The following is a 17,818-nucleotide window of genomic DNA, read 5'->3' on the forward strand; positions in this document are numbered from 1 at the left end:
AGTCTTCTATATTTGCGAATCATTATCGGCAAAATGTCTGGAGTAGGCAGTGGAATGGGATGTTTTCATTTACTGGCATCTAGATCAGGAGGCAAGGAATTGGAGAATTCCATAAGATCCTGAAGTAACAATGAAATCCAAACATTTATTTTGCAAGAAATGCTTGAAGTCCATATGAATTCAAAATATTTTTCTCTTTTTTCCACAGAGCCAATACAAGTTTGTTTGTGAAGCTATTATGAGGGTTTACGAAGAAGGCATTGTGAAACCGTTGCAGTCAACACTGTACAATTAACTTGAGGAAAAGACCTTGTTGTTGAAACTGGTTTGCTGGAAACGTTTGTTGTCTCGTAATGTGCTTGCACAACATGCTGCCCTGATGAGAGTTTGATGTTTGGAAGCTTGGCAAACTGGAGCATGGACATTGAAAATCTAAGCACTGTTGCACTTTATGTTCAAAAAGAAATGATAGTTTCTGCGTGTGTGATCATACTGACAACAATTGACATGATCACAACTGCCCTCAATTCTGAAATGCTCTGTCCACTGCTCTGGCTTTGTTCAGGGAGATTGTCAGCTTTTGGATTCCTCTGTAGTGCCAAGAGGCAGTACTACCTAAATGACTTATCCCACATCTGCCTATGAGTATGTCCTCTTGCTTGCTGGTTTAACTGATGGAACCTATTCAAATAGCCACTTTTTAAGATATATCTTTTCTGTTCATGAAATTGACTTGACCATCTTTACTAGACCCTGTACAGAGGTGTTCATGAACCCAAAAGTGTGCACTGGCATGGAATTACCATTTTTAACTATCAATTGTTTTCATGCTGCCTTGACTAACCTAAAAATAAAACTCTCATCCCAAGGTTGTGTTCTGTAATATAGAATATAATCAAAGGTAAGGTTTAGTGAGCACTTATTAGTCAAAATGGCCCAAATTTGTCTCACTTTCAGATTTCGATGTGCAGCTGTTTAATTGATGAGCCGAGAGCAGTCACTCAATATATATTCTCCTCTGTTCCCTGATTTTTAAAAAAATCTTGTTCTTCCAGCACTTGAGTGCCATCACTCCTGAATGAGTGTGGACATCAGGAATATTTAAATTCTGACATTTGTTTTTGCAGACCAGCAGTGATCAGGACAACACTAAGGATTAGAGCCTAAAATGTAAATATCTGTATTAAGAAATTTGACCTCAAGCACCTTCTTCCTATCAAGATATTAGAATCCAAGTGCTGGTTACAGGTTAGTTACATGATGCATATTGGCTAGGACAATCTACTCCAAAGACTTGAATTCACATTTAGTTCAGGTGGTGAAATTTTTACCTGATTTTAATGGACATTAAATATAAACAGTGCTCATTCTCCACAGGTTTGATCCTGCAGTGAAGTGCCACAGGGAAAGGTGTGTGCTTTTATTTTTTTTATAAGTTTGTTTCCTAGGCACTTATTGATGGGTGCACACCTCCCCTACTGGTTCAGCGAATAAGCTTGCCTTATTGTGTGCCATTTTAATTTTATTTCTGTTACCAGCACTAGCTTTGCACCCAAAAGAGGTGGGTTTTATAGTAAGACACTAAATTGAAGTACTGAACAGTACAAAGCACAGTAGTTATAAATGTAATAATAAATTAGTAAGTTATGATATGCTGATGGATGTTGCAGATTTGCGGTCAGTATTCCAGCAATCACTTGCTCCCCTGACTTCACATTGTTAACATCAGTGGATCGTTCCACTGCTTGCATCCTAATTGTTTTTAGAGTGGCTTCAGGTGGTGGAAATATCCAAATACATTTTTAAATTATGTGGGTTATTGTAGAAGATCTACATGGGGTTATTTTATGAGATTGGAGATGCACATTAATAACTGGGCGTTTATAACTGTGATATGTATATATGCACATAATTGGGAAATGTTAAATGAAAATTAAGTTTAAATTAATTTAGCACATCACTACTTTTCTCTTTTGTGAATCTTGTACACTTTTTATTAAACAATGGCATATAGAAAAAAGGAAAAGAATATATATTTTCGACTCTGCAGGATCCAGAGGAGATTGGGACCGCCAAAATGATATGTTGATGGATATTGCAGTTTTGCTGGTCAGTATTCCAGTATGAACCTCATTAAAAATCAGGCTTTTGCCAGAGAATAAGAATGGATGAGTGACTGTTCAATTTATCCTTGTCTAAATATCTGCACATCTGTTCTTGTGTGTAGTAATGTTTTGTACTATTTGCAGCTGTAAATAATGCTGTCAAATTGAGTACCATTCATACCATTAGCACAATGTAATTCCATACACCTCATCAGGGTTTCCGAAGCAAGTAAGCAGTTGGGTTGGAGAGAACAAAAGTTAAAGCCATGCACAACCTTACTTTCCTTTTCATTTTTTTTTTGCTCTCCTTGGTTGTGCATAACTGCAGTGTTATTTTTATTGGATTACCTTAAAGGAGGCACATGATTTGATCTTAGTTGTCGTGTCATGCTGTAAAATGAACGTGAATGTATCTATCAAACATGCAGAATTGCAAGCGGTAGAGAATGACTTGGATTTTAAGGATAAATATTTTTCATACCGTTTGTATAAAACTTAAAAATTAAAAAGTTTGTAACTTTCCATTGAAGAATATTTTGCAGGTTAAAAAGCATTTAAAATGTAAATAAGAGCAATACTATTGAAACTGTCAGTTCTGTGCCAATTCAAGCTGTACAGGTTAATTTCTCTATTGCTTGCTGACTGTAATTATGCAGGTTTAATGTTTCGATCATTTTGCAGTTTAAACATTTGAAAGTAAACTACAAATTTCCTTAAGTAATATTGAGGGCACTTTATATTACAGTATACTACTGACTGAATTATCAAATAATTTGATTTCACACATAAATGCTAAGCCCTAATCTTTTGCATTGTGTATGGAGCTTCAAAGAATGCACACTGGTTGATTAAGCTATGGATTAGGCAATTAGATCTAACAGTTTTTAAAAAAAATATATGCACCTGTCTGTGGTACTACATAGATTTAATATTTGATACTGAAAAGAGAGTAGCCTTGTAATTTCAGAACTGTACCAAATTCTCACAGCTAAAAGAAATGAGTGGTTTGAGAGCTTTGTCAGTTTGGTATTATTTTACTGTCAGTAACTTGTATCAACTGGTATTCACCACCAATCGGGCTGTTCAAAATTTAATCTTGTTCCTCTCCTTTATTCTCAATACTGTTAATTGCATCTGTAGGTCAGGATACTTGACTGGGTACAAGATTAACCTGTACTTTATAAAGTTTTTGAACAGTACAACGTATTTCAGAGTGGTAGTTTGTGTTTTAGCAGCGTTTTTAAGGACATTGCTTATTAGCAAGGCAGCAGATGTGAAGATAGGATTGCTTAATTTGATCACATCAGGGCTCTTTCAATATTCTAACAAAGATGTGATCTGGGCAATCTGTGGAGCAGAGCTAAATAAATATTTTATCACCAGACCAGTTATTTGAAATGGCTGCAATTAATTTAAGAACAATGTATTTGAGACTCCCATTAGTGCTTCTGATTGTGAAGTTTAAAATGATAGTAATGACTGAAATGCTGCCAGCGTTGGAGTCTTACCTTAATGTTATAAGTAGAAGTGACAAATTCCATAAAGTCTGAGTCATTGATTTGTTACCTCACAATTGAGCCAACACTCCAAAGTAGTGAAAAAGGAAAAGAAAAATAATACTTTTGGTCTGTTTTACATTGCCCATGCATAATTTTGATTCTAATTATTCTTGCAGCTTCCAAAATGTTATCTTTTAAAAGTGCCCAGGATGACCAATTGTGTAGAACATGCAGATTAAAGATGTCATAATAAATATGCATAATACTGTCAATGACATGCTTTTCTGTAAATGAAAGTAAAACTGTGCCTGACCCTACAATTTAAACTGCACATGATTTTAATTTTAGTAAAATCTAATTTCAATTTTTAGGACAAATTTGATTTTATGCTGCTTTCAAACTGCCTAAAAATATTGTTGGTACTGTACGTGTTTATATTAGGAATGCTTTTCCTACTTTTCATGGCTTTTTAAGCCTTCACTTGAATTTTATTGACACTGGAAAAATGTGAAAAAGTGAGCTTTTATAGCTTGTGAGCTTAAAGCCTTATTCATTTCATTTCTAAATTTGAAGCAATTCATACCTTTTGCTGTTATCCAACAAGTTACTTACTTATTGGGTATCAGCTGTAAAAAGGGTTAATTGATGCAGTACCAACATGGTACAAGTGACCAGTCACTTGATTGGGATAAGGAGGGAGGAAGGGGAATTATAAATTCTATGTATGATTTTCTTTTCTCATTTTTTGTGCATATGTATTTAATTTCACTCGACCAGAATTGTCTCAATTAGGTACAAACTTAATAGTTTAATTGTGACTCTTTAATTGCTCTGTTACAATAAAATGTGCTTACGTAATTTAAAGTGTAGCACTTGTGAGTTTGTTTTGAAGTGGCAGCTGTACTTACATTTAACTAAAATTTTGTAAATTTTGTTTATTAACATTTCAGTTTTAGCTGGTACTTCATAAGATTCAATTTTTTTTCTGTACATTTGAATCAGGGTTAATTTGATTCTGTACATAACTATAGCATGTACAGTTAATCTTGCATTTTATTACAGTAAAAACCTGGTTTAAACAGCAATCTGTAGTTGCGATTTTGTTTTGGCTGGCTAATATTTGTCTTTTTTCATTTTTATGCTGAGATTAATCAGAGGATGGGGCAAGAGAGTACACCAAAATCTTCATGTAGTTAGACATGTCAGTGAATTTTACTATCTTTTGCGAACAAGTTTGAGCATTTAAAGAAGCATCTCAGCGTAAATAGAGCTTTGAGAAAGGCTCTAACTGCTTTCCTTCAGCTATCTGCTGCAACTGCAATTCCACTTCGTTAAAAGACAAGTTATGTAGTCAGTTGAGGGGGAGGATTTAACCTGTTCCACTTGAATGCATGAGGTTTTAGGCACTTTTTTTAAAAGCTTTTAATAGATTATCAAGAAACATTTAAAAGAATGCACTTTAAGACATAAATTGCTACATTTGGGTCCATGGCTACTCTGCATCATTAAAAATATAGAGAATCTGAATAAACAACATATTTGAATAATATCTGAATTAATGTCTTTTGGGATTGTTATGTGTACTTGACATTCCTGATTGTTCCTGCTGCCCCCCCACCCCCAAACGCCGCACATATTAGAAGAAGAACTCGAGGCCATTCAATCTGATGTACCTGTGTTAGATTCAATAAAAATTATTCAATTTGGTCCAGTTATTCAGATTATTTTCCCATAAATTCCAAAAGTCAATTTTACAAGTACATGTCCAACTCTCCATGAAAACTCTTACGGAATTTTCTTTCACCAACCGTTCAGCATCATGTTCCTGATCCTATCAGAGGGTGTGTAGAATGTTGGGAGAGAGAAAATAAAAATCTAATTCCTTTCCTTTTGGTGGTGACATTGTTTATTGACCTACTTGTTTTATTATATCATCTTCCTTATTGCTGTGACCATTTTGCTATTCTGCTTCAGTCGTTCTCTTTGTTCAAAATTAGTTTAAATCCTAATTGGGTCTCCCTGCGCATTTATTCAAACAATCCCAGTCTCTTCCACTCTATTTAGAGAGCGGAAGCTGCCTGACCACCATCTTTGCTATCATCTTGTTGATTCTCTTTTCTGCCCTTTCCAGAGCCTTGAGATCTTTCCCAGAATTGGACAAGTCATTCCAGCTAAAATCTAAAGAAAGATTCATCGGTTATTGTATTCAATGCCCTCTTTTTACAAGTTGTGTATCTGATTTGCTTTAAATTACAATAGCCATCTGTGGTGTGTACATCAGTAAATTCCTCAGCTCCATAGTCAAATGTAGTGTGTTCATCACCTTCATAAACAGTGTCAGGTCAGATGATGGAGCAGTTGCTGAAATGGTAAATGTTATGCATGTTGAGACTGAAGAAGGACAGGAGTGAATAAAACATAAATGCCGCAAGTTGGATGGGTTGAAATGTGTGTGCTTCACTGCAAGGAGTATGAGGAATAGAGCATATACATGGAATGCCTTGTAGCCATTACTGAGGCTTGGCTGTCTCAGGGTAGGAATGGCTTCTGAACATGCTGGGCTTGAGAAGTTTCAAAAAGGCCAGGGAATGAGGTAAAAGAGGTGGGAGAGTGTTGTTTTTGATCAGGGATTCAGGGGAAGTGGAGGGATCATCTACTGTGGGTGGAAGGAACAGAAAGTGGAAATAACCCTACTCGGTGCATATTATAGGAATCCAAATAGTAAAAGAGGCATCAAGGAACAGATAGGGAGGTAGATCCCAGAAAAGTGCAAAAATAATAAGGTAGTGATGGGTGACTTTCTTCATATAACTTGGCACCATCTTTGAGTGAAGGATTTGACTGGAGTGGAATTTGTTAAGCATGTTCAGGAAGGTTGCCTGACACTATGTAAATATGCCAACATGAAGAGAGGCCATGCTTGTTGAACATTACAGCACAGTACAGTCCCTTCAGCCCACAACATTGGGCCAATCTATGGAAGCCTACTCCACAGCCATCTAATTTTTCCATACCTCAAAGACGTAACCCTCTTTTTTTTTCTTACATCCACATGCCTATCTAAGTGCCTTTTTGAATGTCCCTCTTGTACCAACTGCCATCAACTTCCAGCAATGCCTTCCAGGCACCCACCATTCTGTGTTTTAAAATAAAACTCATCTCTGACATCTCCCCTAAATTTTCCTCCACCTACTTTAAACCGATTTCCCCTCATAATCTCAAATACCTCTATTAATACTTGTCCTGCTATTTGGAAAGAACCAGGTTAGGCGTCAGATCTCTCATCGGGTGAATATTTTCAGAGAAAGTGATCATACTCTACCAAAGTGCTGAGAAGATGATGAATTGACAATTTGAGGAAACATATAATTGGAATAGGGGAAATGTGATGGTGTAGGCAGGAGCTTTGGATCATAAATTTGGAGCAGATATACTCAGAAAAGGGCAGAAAAAATGTGGCAAATGTTCAGAGAACATTTGCATGGTCCTTTGCACAAGTATATTCCATTGAGGCAAGGAATGAGTGGGAAGGTGAAAACCATGGTGTACAAAGGATGTTCAACATCTAGTTAAGAAAAGTAAAAGGTACACAAGGTTGAAGATAGGAACTGATAGAGCTCAAGAGAATTACAAGATTGCTCAGAAATGGCTTTAAAGGATTTAGGCGAACTAGAAGGGGCCATGAGAAAGAGGGCCTTAACAAGTAGGATGAAGGAAACCCCCAAGTTGTTCTACAAGTATGTGAAGAACAAGAGGATGAGCCGTGCGAGGATAGGACCCATCAGGGCGATGGTGGAAATGTGTGCATAGAGTTGGAGGAGCTCGTGGAGGTTCTTAATAAATACCTTTCTTCAGTATTCACCAGAGAAAAGGACCTTGCCAATTATGAGGATGACTTAAAGTGGAGGGTCACAAGCATGTTGAGATTTTTTTTTTTTTTTAAAGGATGTGTTGGAGCTTTTCAAAAGCATGAAGTTGGATAAGTTGCCAGGACTAGTCAAAATATATCCCAGACTATTATGGGAAGCAAAGGAGATTGTTGAGATACTGATGATGATCTTCTCATCATCAGAGGGGACAGGGGAAGTACTTAAGGATTGGAGGGTTGCAAATTTGTTCCCTTATTCAAGAAAGGGAGTAGAGATAACTCAAGAGATAGAGAGTATTACTTCAATAGTGGACAAAGTGTTGGAGAAGATCCTGAGAGACAGGATCTCATTAGGGATCATCAGCATGGTTTTGTAAAGGGAAGGTTGTGATTGAAATATTTGAGGATATAATAAAGAACATTGAAGGTAAAGCAATGGTTGTTGTGTATATGGATTTCAGTAAGGACTCCCATATAAGAATCATTTAGAAGATAAGGAGGCATAGGGTCTAACAAGGCCTTGCTTTGTGGGTTGGCTTGCCTAGAGAAGGGAGAGGGTTGTTGTAGATGGTTTGAATTCTGCATGGTGGTCAGTGACCAGAGGTGTTCTGCAGGGATCTGTTCTGGGACCCCTCCTCTGTTATTTTGACATGGAAGTGGAAAGGTGGGTTAGTAAGTTTGAGGATGACACAAAAGTGAGTTGTATTGTGAATAGTTTGGAGGGTTGCCAAAGGGATAGGATGTAGAGCTAGACAGAGAAATGGCAGATGAAGTTTAATCCAGAAAAGTGTGAAGTGGTTCATTTCAGTCTGTCAAATTTGGCAGAATTCAGTGTTAATGGGAGGACTCTGAATAGAGTGCATGATCTGAGTGATCTTGCGGTCTGTGTCCGTAACACTCAAAACTGCTACCCAGGTTGATAGTGTGGTTAAGAAGGTGTCCTGACCTTCATTAGCTATGGGATCAAGTTTAAGCGTCGTGAGGTAATGTTACAGTTTTTTTCTAGTTTGGTTAGATCCCAGTTGCAATATTTTCCATTCTGGTCACCTCATTACAAGAAAGATGTGGATGTTGCCGAGAAGATTTATAAGAATGTTTCTTGGATTGGAGAGCATCCCTTATGAGGATTGGTCTTTTCTCCTTGGAGTGGCATGAAGGGGTAGAGGGTAGCTCTCTGATAGGAGAGGAAGAGGAATTTTATTCAGGTACCTGCCTGCTTTTGCTTATACTTGATGAAGAGCCCAGGCCTGATGCTTCCTGTGGATACTGCGTGACCAGAGTTTCTCCAGCATGTTTGCTGCACTCAATACCAGCGTCCACAGACTTTCTTGTTGAACTCAACTGAGAGTCAGAAGACCAGGATGACCTCTCACCTGTGGCCAAGTCCCTGCTCGCAGTCAACATTATTTAAGGAATGATCAGGACAGCAGCTGTGGCGAGCAACTGAAAGCCATGGGCAGGATCAAGAGTGAACCACCACTCATTTTTAACCGATGCTTCTGGTATTTAGTGTTTTGCATGATCTGTGAATGTAGAGGGAAGGGGGTGGCGAGCTGGAGGAAAGGTGAGAGGAATGAGGAAGAACAGGGAGTGGTCTAGCAGAAACCAGAAAAGTCGATCAAAATGGTGCATTACAGCGGAAACTCTGCCAGTATCTCTGACTGGCATAATCAAATAATCCTGTTCAGAATTCCTATAAATCGAACATAAAATCAAACTTACCTGGCAGCATGGAGGTCCTAAGATTACTTGGAATCGGCAGAACCGACAATTTCTGTCAGGCTGAGGAATTTTTAATCAGCTCACTTGGGTACCTAACAATTCCACAGGAGTCTTAAACATTTCAACAACAGCTCCAGCAGCAGACCCACAAGCCAGGTAAAGATCACATGGACACAGAGGAGAGAGGGGGGTCTACAAGTCAAGTTGAGATGCCGGGCCTGAGGCTTCAGCTCCCTACCATCCTCCTGGCAAACATACAGTCCTTAGAGAACAAATTTGATGAACTCCAATCAGACTTCAACATCGGAGAGACATCTGAGAGTGCTGTGTGATGTGCATTATGGAAACATGGCTAAATGTGGACACATTCCAGCCAAGGCACCACAGCCCAAGGGCTACACTCTCTATCCTGCTAATCGAACACCAGGGGAGGTGATGTTTGTGTCATCAATTCTTCATGGTGCACAGACGTGATGGTCGTGTGCCAGTCCAGCTCCCCCAACCAGGAATATCTGATGACCAAGTGTTGCCAATTCTACCTGCTGAGAGAGTTCACTGCCATCATTCTGGTCACAGTGCTCCAGGCTAACGTCAGGCTGTCACTGGAGGAACTGATCACTGTGATAAATAGCTCATCCTGATGCCTTCCCAATCATTGTGGGGGACTTAAATTGTAGAAGACTGACAAACTACCATCAACACATCACATGCGAGACCAGGGGAACCAACACACTCAACCACTGGTACACCACTATGAAGAACGCATACCGAGTCATACCATGACTGCATTTTGGCAAATCTGATTATCTGGCTGTACTTCTACTTCTGGCATATAAGCAGAGACTAAAGACCACAGCACCAGAAGTGAAGGTGTGGTCGAATGAGGCGGAGGAGCATCTGCAGGGCTACTTTGAATCGGTGGACTGGAACATATTCAAGAACTCATCCGTAGACTTGAATGAATATGCAACAGGTGTCACCAACTTGTGTGTGGATGAGCATGTGCCCATGCACACAGACTGGATGTTCCCCAACCAGAAGCCCTGGATGAATCAGAATCCGCAACCTGCTGAGGGCGAGAACAATGGTGTTTAAGGCTAGGGATTGAGATCTTTACAAAAAGTCCAGGTACGACTTCTGATCCAAAGCAAAATGGCAATTCCGGAGGAAGCTAGAGATAGACAGATGCATGCCAGCTATGGCAGGGAGTGCAAGCCATTACCGCCGACCAAGCGAAGGTGAACACTATAAGTGGCTGTGATGCTCCACGACCTGATGAGCTGAATACCTTCTATGGCTGCTTTGAGAAGAAATAAACTGTGCCTCCTAGAATCCCTGAAAAGGTTGAGGATCCCATGATATCTGTGTCTGAGGGCGACATTAGAACATCATTCAAGAGGGTGAGCCCTTGCAAGGTATCAGGCCCTAACAGTGTACCTGGCAAGGTGCTGAAAATCTGTGCCAACCAACTAGCCAGAGTATTCAAGGACATCTTCGACCTCTAGACTGGGAATACTCTGGGCTGCTGGTGACATGAGTGAAGTTCCACTGTATGACAAAGTCTTTGAATCGCTGGCTTGTAAACTGTCTAACATTGTCTGATATGAGGATATGCAGTGCTCCATGAATTGAAAAGTGTCTTGAGTTTTGTGACCATTGCTGAGGTAACATCACAAAGCAAGTTAATCTCATACCAGCCTGAATATGAGTCCACTAGCACCAAATACTGATGACAACACCATTCAAAGATATCTGTTACCATGGTCAACCAAGGCAGGTCTTGAACTGGTAAAGGAGGAGTGGTTCCTTTTGCTGGTGTGATTTTGTGCTGTTACAAACAGAGCATGACTGTATCTCTTTGTTGATATCATTCGTTATTGTAGCCCAGTAAACTATGCTTTTTACTCTCCATTTAGTAGCTTCTGCACCTGGATGCCCTCTCTGCATAATGCTGATGAACTCCTTTCGTAGTGACCCAAGAATGACGGCTTTCTGGCCTTTCATGATGACCCCGTCTTCAATAGTTAGTTTGTCTCTGAAAGAAAAATAAGGGAGAACAGCATGTGGAAGACTACGTTGTTTGCTGGGCCACTCATGTCTGATGATAGATCTGAGTGTCTGCAGGGTTGTGTTATCTGCTATGTGTCTATTTAACTCCTCTAAGCGAGAAGATATGTAGTTGACTGTCATCACGTCAAAGTTGTCTTCCTCGTCAGCTTGCTGAACTGTGAAATCCTGGGAGCTCGTGACAGTGTCAGCCAGGTACATTTGTTTTCTGCTTTTATACACAAAGGTGATGCTGTACTTTTGAAGTCGTAACATCATCCTTTGTAGTCTTGCTGGTGCTGCAAGTTTGGGTTTCTTCAGTTAATGACCAGGGGCTGGTGGTCTGTTTCTGTGGTCACCGGCTTTCCAGAAATTTGAAACATGCAAAAACCACTGCCAACAGCTCTTTTTTGATCTGACCATATCTGGTTTCTGTGTCAGTTAGTGTTCGTGAAGCCTAGGCTACGGGTTTTCCTTCCTGCAAACAGGCTGCACCTAGGCCATACTGTGAAGCATCAATGGTAAGTGTCACCGGCTTACTGACATCGTAATAAGACAGAACTAGCGGGCAGGACGTGCTTCTTTGGTGTTTTGCTGCTGCACGTGCTAAGTCCATTCATTGTCCTTGTGTAGTAGTTGTCGTAGTGGAGCTGTCAGCTGACTGGAATTTGGAATAAATTTTCCATGATAGTGGACCATGCCAGGAATCTTTGCAGAGCTGGTATTGGCATTTCACTGATTGCTCTTGTTTTGGAGGGGTCAACTTTGAGGCCTTCATTTGTGAAAACCTGGCCAACAAAGCTGACCTAGTTCAGCTGGAACCTGCACTTGAGGGGACTAAGCCTCAAGTTCACCTCTCTAGCACGGTTGAGCACCTTTCTCAAGTTGGCGTCGTGTTCTTCCACATTTTTTCCTCCAATAATTACGTCGTCAACTATGATTCCACAGGGATATCCAGCAAAAATCTTTTTCATGGAGAGCTGGAACACTTCACCAGCAGAGTTGAGTCTGAATGGCATCCATAGAAATCTGTTGCAACCAAAACAAGTGCTGAAGGTAGTTAGCAATTGTGATAGTACAGATTCTATCACCAATGTGTATATGTACAGATTGTAGTGTAGGGCCACACCTACTGGCAGGTCTTAAAGGATTGCTCCAAGACATACCAGGTCATTCTGGACTGGTCGACCTACATGTGATATGCTCCAGTCTTTTAGTTAATAAAAGCCGTGGTTTGGGTCAACAAGTCTTTGATTCTTTCAATGCGCTCTACAGCAATGACGATTTGTGGTCAAGTGAAATCTGCCAAAAAGAGTTACTCTTATCTAAAAATGAAAACACTGTTACATTCGACATTTGTGTGGCTACTTCTTCTAGGGTGATCTGGCCTTCAGGTTTCTTGGATTGACGCATATTCTTTGTTTGTCTTTTTTGTTGGTAGCATCCATAGAAGATACCCAATCAGTTGGCTCAGAAACCAGAGTGATGACACCTAGTTCCTGCATCCTGTGTAACTCCGGTTTGACTCTGTCCTTCTAAGCCACAGAAATGAGATGTGCAAAATGAACAACTGGCCTCACTTCCGGGTCAAGTATCATGGAATTGGTTACAGGTAGATTTCCAAGCTCACCAGAAAAAAGATCACTATAGTCAGCTTGAATTGGATGTGACAGATTACCTTCAGTGGGGCTTAACTGATGAACATTTTTGATGACTGAGACCAGCCCCATTTGAATGTATGCACAATATAGCAATATACTGTGTCACAATTTTTTTTGGCTGGTTCTTTATTTTTGTCTCATACTTTTTTTTCTCATAAAACTGGACTGGACTGCATCAACATTTGTGACTGAGTGCTGTGGAGAAGCCAGAGTTTTGTTGTGCTCTTTGGTAATCTCATGAATTTGACAGGTGGAGATAGCCTTAGCTAACGTCAAATTACTGTCACGCACTAGCACCTCTCTCATCTTGTCATACCACAGGCTCGTCTATCTCTAATAAGCTCCTCACAGAGAACTCCAAAACTGCAGCTTTTCACTTTGATTCTTAAGTCAATGACATACGAGCCAATTGTTTCACTAGCTTTCTGATTTCGTGTGTTGAACTTGTGCCTTTCGATAGTAACGGTTTGAGGGTTGCAAATCTCTCTAAATTTTCTCTTAAGGCATTCAGGATCCTCTTTGGATTCCACAGGAACGAGGATTGGTCCTCTCTCATCAAGATCTCTAATTTCTCCCATGTACACTAAAGACCATTTATGTTGAATGGCCACCGATCCCACTAGATTAAGGAGAATTTATGTTTGAGTATGGCTGGCTTGTTAGTGTGTGTCATCGCAACAAAAATATCACATTCTTGTTCAAAGATCCAACAGTTTTTGAAGATGTTAGCATCAAAGTCAAGTGGGTTGGGCCTTCGGAATCCATCTGCCATATTTACTACTGTAACTTTGATGGTATGAGATGTGAATTGGCTAAAATAGATTGGCAAATGGTACTTAAAGGACTAACAGTAGAAATGCAATGGCAATCATTTAAGGATAGATTGGAGCAAGTACAACAGATGTAAATCCCATTTTGTAAAAAGAATAAATCAAGGAGGGTAGTGCATCCGTGGCTAACAAAGGAAATCAGAGTACCTCTGGTGATTGGGAGAAATTCAGAGTTCTGCAGAGGAGGACAAAAGGATTAATTAGGAAAGGTAAAAGAGATTATGAGAAGAAGCTGGCGGGGAACATTAAAAAAAAATGACTGTAAAAGTTTTAATAGATACTTTAAGAGAAAGAGGTTAGTTAAGACAAATGTGGGTCCGTTGCGGACAGAAACGGGTGAGTTAATCATGGGGAACAAGGGTATACAGACTGTCTGAATGGCTACTTTAGTTCTGTCTTCACCAAGGAGGACATAACTAATCTTCAGGAAATTGTTGAGGATCGGGGACCTAATGTGAGGGAAGGTATAAAGGAAATAATTGTAAGTCGAGAGGTTGTATTAGCTAAATTGCACGGAATAAATCCCCAGGGCTGGATGGTCTGCATCCAAGAGCGCTGAAGGAAGTAGCCCAGGAAATAGTGGATGCATTAGTGATAATTGTTCAAACCTCCTTAGATACTAGATTAGTTAATGAGGATTGAAGGGTGACCAACATAACCCCACTCTTTAAGAGTGGAGGGAGAGAGAAACCAGGAATCTACAGACCAGTTAGCCTGACATCGGTCATAGGGAAGGTGCTAGAATCAGTTATTAAAGATGCAATCGGAGTACATTTGGAAAGTAGTGACATCATCAGACAGAGGTTATGTGAAGGAAAAATCATGTCTGGCGAATTTAGAGTTTTTTGAGGATGTTACCAGTAGAGTGGAAATGGGGGAATCAGTGGATGTGGTATATCTGGACTTTAGTAAAGCATTTTATAAGGTTCCGCACAGAAGACTAGAGTATAGACATAAAGAGCTTGGTATAGGAGGTATGGTATTAAGGTGGATAGAGAATTAGTTGAGTGACAGAAAGCAAAGAGTAGATATAAATGGGTTCTTTTCAGAATGGCAGCCAGTGACTAGTGGGGTATCACAAGGCTCCGTGCTGGGGCCACAATTATTTATAATATTTATCAATGACTTAGATGTGGGAATAGATAGCAATATCTCAAAATTTGCAGTCGACACGAAGTTGGATAGCGGGGTTGGCTGTGTTGAAGACGTTAGGAGGGTGCAGAGTGATTTGGACAAGTTAGGCAAATGGGCCAAGATGTGGCAGATGCAATATAATGTGGATAAATGTGAGGTTAACCACTTTGGAGGTAAGAACAGAAAAGAGGACTATTATCTAAATGGTATCTGTTGAGGGAAAGGGGAGATGCAGAGAGACTTGGGTGTTGCTGTGTGTCAATCGTTGAAAGTGGGCATGCAGGTACAGTAGGCGGTGAGGAAGGTGAATGCTATGTTGGCATTCATAGCAAGAGGATTTGAGTACAGGAGTACAGAGATCCTGCTGCAACTGTACAGGACCTTGGTGAGACCACATCTGGAGTACTGCATGCAATTTTGGAACTCCTTATCTGAGGAAGGACATCCTCGCCATCGAGGGGGTGCAGAGAAGATTCACAAGACTAATACCAGGGATGGAAATTCTTGCATATGAAGAAAGATTTGATAGAGTAGGCTTCTATTCTCTGGAATTTAGAAGGCTGAGGGGGGATCTTATAGAAACATAAAATTCTTAAGGGTTTAGACAGATAAGACGCAAGTAGGTTGTTTCCAATGCTGGGAAAAAACAGAACCAGGGCTCACAGTTTAAAGATAAGGGGAAAGTTTTTTTTAGGACTGAGATGAGGAAAAATTTATTCTCTGAGGGTGGTGGATCTGTGGAATATTTTGCCACAGGAGGTAGTTGAGGCCGGTTCCTTGTCAATATTTAAGAGTAGGTTAGATTTGACCCTTGTGGCTAAGGAGATCAGGGGGTATGGGGAGAAGGCAGGAACCAGGTACTGATCAGCCATGATCATATTGAAGGGCCTAATGGCCTACTGCTGCACCTATTTTTAATGTTTCTCTTGTGGCTGGCTTAGTTGTCCTCATTCATTTAAAAAAAAACACAAATCCCAAACAAAAAACATTAACCTTGAAAAGTCAGGGAAATCCCACTTCTGACACCATGTTGCGTGTTCAGATAAATGAAATCTAGTTTATTAATTATATACATTGAAGATTCAAAGTAACAGGACATAAACACTGGAGTGTGCCAGTATAAAGAATCCCCCTGGAACCCCAGTAACCCAGATATACAGGATATGAGCACAGTGACTGATCTCCAGATGTGCTGGCATTGGAAAGGGTTCAGAGAAGACTTACTGGAATGAAACCGGGAATGAAAGGGTTAGCATATGAAGAACATTTGTCGGCTCTTGGACTGTGCTTGTTGGTGTTTAGAAGGATGAGGGGTGACTTCATGGAGGCATTTTGAATGTTGAAAGGCCTGGTCAGGGTAGATGTGAAAGGATGTTTCCTATGGTAGGACAAAAGGGCACAACTTCAGGATAAAAGGGCATCAATTTAAAATTGAGATGTAGAACTTGTTGCCGCAGGCGACTGTAAAAGAAAGGTTGTTAAGCCAGAGATTGACAGGTATTTGATTCGTCAGGGCATCCAAAGTTATGGGGAGAAAGCTGGGGAATGGGAGGATGGATCAGCTGAGGATAGAATTATGGAGCAGACTCGATGGGCTGATTGGCCTAAGACTGCTCCTTTATCTTGTGAGCTGTGACACTAAGTTGAGGCTAAATTTCTCATTTGTCCCCAGAGCTTTCTGTTGATTCACACTAAGGAATGCAATTTGGCATCATTCCTGAGTTATTGTTGCGCCAGAGGAAACACCAGATGGTGCTTTTTATTCAAACTGCAAATGAAGATTGGGCTGTGGCAAGTGGCTTCACAGTTGGAGTAATGCATGTAGTAAATGAGTTCATCTGTTGGCTGTCGCGACCCCTGTTGTAAGTCATTTGTCGGTAATATGAAGACTGCACTCATTCAGATATAATCAACATGAAGGGAGAATATCTACAGTATGTTCAAGGTATAGCAAATAAATGCATAGCATCTCTTTCATGCTCTATTCTTTATTTTCTAAAAGGAATGTTTCTCTTTTTAACTAGTATTTTGGGCAGTATGTGAACATATCATTGAGAGTTTAAATCCTACTCTAGAAGTTTTAGCACATGGTCCAGACTGAAATTTGAAGGCACACATAGTGAAAGGTGCTGGCTGTGTTACGTCGAGGCCCTCTAACCCCTCAAATAGTTATTTAAAGATTTTAGCCACTATTTTTCCCTTCATCACAGTACAGCAAAGGAACTGGCCCTTTAACCATTCACATATGTGTTGACCTGTGTGCTAAACTAGTTTCTCCTGCTTGTTCATGTGCCTATTTAAATGTCACATCCACTTCTACCGCTTCCCTGACAATGACAAGCAGGCATCGACCACTGCATTAAAAAAAAACTTGCCTTACATGCCCCCTTTAAACTTATCCCCTTTCCCCTTGATACTTAACATTTCCAGCCTGGTAAAAGTGATTTTGATCCTCAGCCCCTATGCTTATAGTTTTATAAACATCTATTCTGTCACCCCTGAGCCTCTGATGCTCCAGCGAAAGCAATCCAAATTTCTCCAACCTCTCGCTACAACTAAAAGTGCTGGAGGGAGGAACTCAGTGAGTCAGGCAACATCTGCAAAGGGAAAGTTGACATTTCAGGTCAAGACCCTACGTTAGTTATATCCACTTGTATAGCCTCTTTCAGGGACCTAAGGACTTCCACCCTAAAAACTCTCTGTATGCTACAGTTCCTGAGAGTCCAGCCATTCAGTGTGGTCACCGAGAAGCATTACCTCATCATTACTAGGTAATATGAATGCAACATATTAGCTGCTGCATTTCCTATATTTAAAATTTGTCATTCTTTGCACTTCATTGGTTCTAAGGAACTTTAATATCGTGCCAGTTTCTACTTTTCTTCATACTCCTGCATGCTTTTCAAGATTCAAGATTATTTTTATTGTCATGTAATAAAACAGAAAATGTGAT

The 17,818-nt window shown here is 40.1% G+C and overlaps 1 protein-coding gene across 6 annotated transcripts in view; it reads left to right on the forward strand.

The window, feature by feature from the left end:
- The window catches only part of ptpn4a (protein tyrosine phosphatase non-receptor type 4a), a 201,329-nt gene that overhangs the window by 179,068 nt on the left and 4,443 nt on the right, over nt 1-17,818 (forward strand). Inside the window, exons 28-30 of one of the 6 annotated variants that reach the window (XR_011356618.1) lie at nt 209-1,248; nt 1,378-1,410; nt 2,051-4,763. Coding sequence is in view for 1 of the 6 variants with exons in the window: in XM_069934869.1 (XP_069790970.1) it covers nt 209-295 (87 nt within the window). In the remaining 5 variants the exon portion in view is untranslated. Of the gene's footprint in view, nt 1-208; nt 4,764-17,818 lie in introns of those variants that run through there. The other 5 variants (XR_011356617.1, XR_011356616.1, XR_011356615.1 and 2 more) reach the window with 5 other exon arrangements.

Source organism: Narcine bancroftii, chromosome 4 (genome assembly GCF_036971445.1).
Source record: "Narcine bancroftii isolate sNarBan1 chromosome 4, sNarBan1.hap1, whole genome shotgun sequence".
NCBI lineage: Eukaryota > Metazoa > Chordata > Chondrichthyes > Torpediniformes > Narcinidae > Narcine > Narcine bancroftii.